This window comes from Buceros rhinoceros, unplaced genomic scaffold (assembly GCF_000710305.1).
Source record: "Buceros rhinoceros silvestris isolate BGI_N320 unplaced genomic scaffold, ASM71030v1 scaffold8237, whole genome shotgun sequence".
NCBI classification, from domain to species: Eukaryota; Metazoa; Chordata; class Aves; order Bucerotiformes; family Bucerotidae; genus Buceros; species Buceros rhinoceros.
In genome coordinates, this window is record NW_010422729.1 from 38,310 (window position 1) to 44,998 (window position 6,689).

Here is a 6,689-nt window from a genome sequence, read left to right on the forward strand (position 1 = left end):
CTGAACCTTAACATTTTATAACCTCTTCTCTTGTTTAATAGCCCTGTGGGGAAGACAGCAACTGCCAAATTAAAAACTACCACGTTACTGTATCCACAGCCAGTTTCCAAGAACTGTAAACTACTACATACTACCCACTATGCCATACAGGAAACATTGATTCTTTTTTTTACCATCCCAGTAATAGTACTTTTCCCAGCAAAATGGGTACTTCACAAAACCACACCAAACGGATGACCAAAGAAGAAACGCGACTGGAAGAAGAGTGAAAGACTTTGAAAAGTCCTCTGTATTTGCCAACCAGGTATCACGAACTAGGTGGTTAAATTATATCCATTAAAAACCGTGAATGTGACTTATGCTTATACAGCAACATACGATCTGAAAGTCTTTTTCTTCCCAGTGATTTTCCTAGAAGCCACTGATACTCAGCATTAGGAGACTGTCCCCAAGAAACTGCAGAACTAAGTTTCTTCCAAAATGAACACAATATATGGATTAATTTAAATCACAGATCACATAAGAAGATTTTAAAAGCTCTTGCAAGTTTTAAACAAATTCCCTATTTAAAACTGACTTTAAAAGTTTTCCACAAAAATTTAAAAGTTGCTGCAGGTAACTACTTTTTCTTTTTCCTCTGAACTCACCTCAACTGTCTGAGGTATGAGATGGTTAAGTACCATCTTATTTTTCATATACTTTTGCAAATCTATTTTTACTATCTGGTTATAAAGGCTATTTCTAAGATTCCTTGAGACAAAGGTTGTACTATTCCTCCGAGTGCCCTGACATGAGTCTCCCAAACAAGTAAACCAATTACCTCCCAGACAAAGCACAATCAGAGCTATAACACATCATATCTAGATTTCTAGATCATATCACATCATCCTAGAAAATTTAACAAAGAGTTTAAATCCATTTTTATGTCATTTGTTCATAGTTCTTGACAGATTGGAGCAAAAAGCATCACCACATATTGCTGCTAAGAGGCTTTAATTTGATTACAGGAATTAAATGGGACCACAATCGTGAATATCTGGTCCAAATGCAGTTTAAAAAAAAAAGTAGTTCTATTGTAAAGTTAGTTGAAGAAATAGAAGACTCCCTATATTTTGAAAGCTTACATAAACATTAACATGTTAAAAACTCTTCCTATTTCCAAGGACAGAAAAGAAAATGGAAGTCCATTCACAAGGCTTCTCTCAAGCACTGTCTTCTCCCACAAACCAGGTGAGTACAAAAGAACAGAGATGCCAACATGAAAATGTCAGATTTAAAAGTTAACTTACCATATTTGTCTCGCAAGCCAACTGTACACCTGAAGACTCCACCAAAGGCCACATCTTCACCAAATATTACTGAAAAATAAGAACAGTGGAGGAGGCTAATGTTATTCCATTGCATCTGATTTTTAACAAAGATGTTTCAAAGGTTTTTACATGAGACACTAACATACGTGGCACCTAACATTTCATTTTACTTCAAGATTTATCTAGACCTAAGCACTTCACATGCACAGCCTAACGATAACAAATAAAGAACCAAGGTTAATGAGGAGTCAGTACAGCACTACAACCAAGTCTCAAAATGGAATTAATGAAATTAACTCAGCTATGCTTTCATTAAACCATCTGTTTTTCTAAAATACTCTACAATATCACAAAACCTAAATCTAAATGAATAAAAGCAATTCCAAGGAACACTTACATTCAAACACTAAAGAGCCATTGAGGTTTTGTGTTCTGCTTCAGCTGGTAAGCATCTGCATTCTTCATCCACAGATTTCAGTAAATGTAGTGTTTTGAAAAATGCCAAATATGTTTTCTTCAAAAATACCAACCCAACACGAAATTTCAAACTCTCCCCAAACATACTTTCAGATCACTGAAGAGTGACTTCAGAGGACCTCCTCTACAGAAAAGATGGATAGCTAATAACCAGGACAACTCTCAGTAGTCAATACTACTGTCCTTACAGCGCAGGGCAATATAGACAATTAAGTTTTATCACTAAAATTAATTGTCTTTAAATTTTAGCTTCATATCAACTAATCTGTGAGGTTTTTATTTGTATTGATTAAAACAGTTTTGTTACTTACTTCACATAAATAAGTATTGTCCATTTCAATTTTTTTAAGCATATAAGAGATGTGCAGCATTATCACCAATAGCACCTTGCATGAACAACGGTTAGTTCTGACAACAACTAAATTCCTCACTCTCCATATTCTAAAGAACACAAAATAATAAGTTAGCCGCCTTGCCTTTCAAATATTGGGGTTTTTTTAAACAAAATACATTTCTGACTGAAGAACTAAAAAGGATCAACACATTTCTGACAATCATATTAATGGAAAAAAACTTGTATAATGATGTAAAACCAATGCGGTCATGGAGCATGACTGATGTCCCCAGATCATATCTCTAATTCATTTTTAACATTAATTTGTTTGGGGTTTTACATACTTAAAGCCATTGTATGGCCATTTCATTACCATACGGCTACTCACTTTTGAGAAAATCCCACTTAATGCTAGCATCAGCAAACTTGTGTGGATTTACTCATTCTGTTCAGTCACTGAAAATATTTTCCTAGAGAGATTCTAATTCTCATCAACAGAAGTATGAGGGTTTCCATTATTTAAATGACAGTTGCTCAATTCCCATAAAACTAAAAACACATGAAGGGCATGGTTTCTGTGGGAAGAAGTACTAACTAATTCAGTAAGTCGGGTGATACTGACAACCCACATCTCCTGACTGTAGAGCTCCAACATGGTCTTGCAAAGGGCATTGCAAAGATCCAGCCCTACAAAGCTGAGGAACAAGACTGGAACCTCAGAGTGACTAAAAGGCTGAAGATTATACAGGAGTTTAGGTTCCTGCTGGACTAACACTCTACTTACTTTTATATGGCTGATTCTACACAAATGGTACTAAAATCTGTTCTTGCACTAATTTAGCCTCAGCTGTCTCAATTAATTTAATAATTTAATTTAATAAAGGTCAATAAGAGGGAATGCATGCTGGGATAGCACTGGACAGACAACATGGAATTTGTCTTAACGTATTAGACAATTAGTCAGACTCGAGGTTGAGCAGTGATTTAAGCAAAAGTGCCAAAATTAGTTAGCACACTAAAAAACAACCAAAATTACACGAGATCATAGAGCTTTAGCAGCTGTGTTCATGGCATGAAACGCCTCTTTCAGATATCTGTCACAGACTTCCTGTTATGCATAAGAATTAAAAGTGGAGTAAATAGTTTTGTGCAAAAGAGTTTAGGATAACCCTTTTAAATCAAGCTATGATGAACTTACATCTTCAAAGTTATAGGTTATCCAAACTGCAAAGGCATAGAAAAATCTTACATTGCCTATGCACAACGATGAACAGAAATCAGCAATGTTGGAAAGGAATTCTGGAGGGCAGGGAAGGAGAGAAGGGAGAATGGACAGAGTGAGGAATACATAATCTCTAAAAAATGCCACCTTTTGAACACAGAGAGTTGAAGGAACTAAAAACTAAGATTTCCATTTTAAAAACTCCTCTGCTTACTGGTGGGACTCAAGCTGCCCTTAAGTACAGCTCATACCAGTAACACCAGAAGCATGTTAAGCAATGGATCTTCCTGTCCCAACATTCAAGCAAAACACACCCACCTAATACAGAAGACACAACTACTTCTTAGATCACATAATCCATTAATAATCTGTTAATAGAACACATTTTTAAGCTTTGTTTGAGATCCAAGGGTAGAAGTAGCTTATTGGAACGCTTTAAGGGCCACAAGAAATGCATTTAACATTGTATAAAAAATAGGCAAAACAAAATGCAATTTATACACATTAACAAGTTTAGCATACCTGCAGTTGGGTCTTTGGCTAAAGCATTGTCCAAGGCACTTGTTATGGATTGGAAAAGATTCATCTTCTGAGTTTGCCCTGTGAGAAAGTGATTATTTAGCCACTTAATCTGGTTCAAAAAACAAAGTACATTAGGAAACACTGGCGCAAAACATGACTAAAATCTTAGTTAACAATTATAGACAAGAGCCTTCTTAGAAGTGCCCAAGACTCATTTGCTGAGGAAACTTAAATTATGGGATAGATGGGATTGAGCATGATATACTTTGCAGTCCCAAGGACTATAATTCTACCACCCCGCATTCAACCTTTTATCAAGAATTATGCTCTTAGCTAGAGCAAATGCAGCTTTGCAATGCTTAGTCAAACACCACGAACAATGACTAATACAACAGTTTTTCAAAGGAAGAAAACATACTAAACCGTTATTGTTTTGAGGACTGGGATTCTCTCCGCTAAAGTTCACCAGATCCCTCGCAAAAGGCCAAGATGTTTGCGAGCACAAGATTTCTGTGTTTTCTCTAGGAGTGGAGATTCCTTGAGCTGCCATAAATAACGGCTGAAGGAGAGAGTCTTGTGGGGATAAGATTGCGAGCACAAGATTTCTGTGTTTTCTCTAGGAGTGGAGATTCCTTGAGCTGCCATAAATAACGGCTGAAGGAGAGAGTCTTGTGGAGATAAGACAGCCCTGTTCTGGCTAACTGAAACAAGCAAGCAAACGTTGAAGGTCTCTGCATCCAAGCAAAGACCTTTGACTAATTAACAGCAAAATTAATATTAAAATTCATGCCCCTCAATATACTATACGAGCCTAAAGTAGTACAAGCTAAACAGATAAGACTGCGTTACTCAACTCTGCACCCAGATCACACCAAACGTCACCTGAAAGGTAGAGACAAACAGAGTCAGGGTATAGAAAGCCAGGAGGGGAAATATCTGGCTGGGGTGGAAAGACCTAGCAGGGGTGGTCAACGAGCTGTACTCCTCTTCCTCCATCCCAGACAGGGATGCCTTCCTGGTAAGCCCTGCACCTTCACCATATGGTGACAACACCCAGGATACTTTACTTTTTGCCGTCATTACTGTTGTATATCAGTTACTAGTGCCACTGCAGTGAGTGCATTTATCAATGGCAATTCCAAATCTGTTATATCTGTTGATTTCATAAACTTCTATTGTTTTTTGACTTTGCAAAACTGATTCAGTGAAAGTCCTTCAGGCTCTGGCAGGCAAACATCAAACTCTTAAACTCTCTTTTTCAAGACTGTTCTAGTGCTCTGGCAGGTGAAAGTTAAACTCCACGTATAACATGACAGTATCAATTCCACACTCCAAAGAAAGAAAACTTGATGCTGAACAGCTATACTTAAAATTGATAAAGCAAATGCCCAGCCTGCTGTATTAAAATCTTCTGCAGTCCAGCAAGAAAACTGAGTAAATAAGGAATTGCCTGGCTGACATTTGGTAGCTCTTTAACTGGCAAAACCTCTTAAATCGTGACTAGGAGCCACAGCCCAGGAGAATACTACGTACCAGCACACACAGCGTGTTTCCCAAAAAAGTGATGGTTAGGTGAAGATCCCTGACAAACACGAGAAGAAATGTTAGAAATCAGAAAGGAGAACTATACTCTGTTCCCAGTAGCTCCAGCATCTCTCAACAACCATTCAGCTTCCCTTCCTCCTAAACTGTTAATTAACCTTAGCATTTTTTGTAAAAGCATCATGTCATGCCACACAAGAGCTGAGTAGCTGCACCCCACACGTTCCTGTGCTTGGTACCCTTACTCGTGACACTTTACATGGCCCTCTAGGAACAGGAAACTGTAAAAAAAATTGTTATGGGCACTGCTTAAATTACATGAAAGCTACAAATAATCAACACTTACAAATTCAAGGGAAGGAAAGCTGAGGATCAGCAGTGGTTTCTCTCTTTACCAAGTCATCCATATTAGTATTTAGGTGTCCTGGTTTGAATCAGAACAGCACTAATTCCGTTCACTGATTTTACTTTCCAGCTCAGTCTCTCCTAACTGCACTTTCTATAGTTAACTGTATATTTCATTTTATTATTTATTATATTAATCTCATTAAAGCAGTTTCAGTTTTCTTTTCCAGTCCGTAAGTCTCTCTCCCTTACTCCTTTTCTCTTTCCCCTCTTTGGGAAGGAGGGAAGGGGTAATAGAGAGCATCTGTCATTTGTCTAGTAGCTGGCTCAGCTCTAAGCTTTGACGTTAGGTTACCTTTTCTACAATATACAGTCCTTCCAGTATTTATTTGATTTAAATAAATGCATATTTAAGCAACTGTCAAACTCCTCACACTGACTGTTCTGACCTGCTGCTCTTGCTTATAATAAAGGCCTTTGTATCAGCCCTCACAGGAAAGGAAAAACTAATTGTGCCCTGAAGATATGAACTCTGAAGCTGGAAGAAGCATCACCTTAACAGTATCAGGATCAGTATTGGTGTAACTTTATTTTACTTTTGCTATTTTTCACAGAATTTCAAAGCATATTTCAAATCAAACAAAAGTAGTTTCCTATTAATAAATGACAACAAAAATTGCCCTGCCCCACTAGCTTCTTCACTATGACCTTACACAGGGACCTGCAGCACATGTCACGCTGTAACACCCTGGATGCCAATACCTAATGACTAACAGAAATGGCCAAGAGCTTTCTTGAACTTAATAGCCAAGCTGGAACACCAAGGTATCAGACCGAGTAACACCTTCGTAGAAGACTGTGTGAAGGTTCGTGAGAGAAACAGGCATTCTGCATCTGGCAGGCTTCTTCCAGGAGAACTCAGCTCTAGCCACGAGCA

At 37.7% G+C, this 6,689-nt stretch overlaps 1 protein-coding gene across 1 annotated transcript in view; it reads right to left on the minus strand.

The window, feature by feature from the left end:
• BCKDHB (branched chain keto acid dehydrogenase E1, beta polypeptide) overlaps nt 1-3,938 on the minus strand; it is a gene marked incomplete at its 3' end in the record, with an annotated part of 41,914 nt that extends 37,976 nt beyond the window's left edge. Inside the window, exons 1-2 of the mRNA XM_010140148.1 lie at nt 3,866-3,938; nt 1,290-1,358 (exon numbers count right to left, since the gene is read on the minus strand). Of these exons, the coding sequence (XP_010138450.1) occupies nt 1,290-1,358; nt 3,866-3,929 (133 nt within the window). The remainder of the gene's footprint in view (nt 1-1,289; nt 1,359-3,865) is intronic.
• Nucleotides 3,939-6,689: the final 2,751 nt, after the last annotated feature.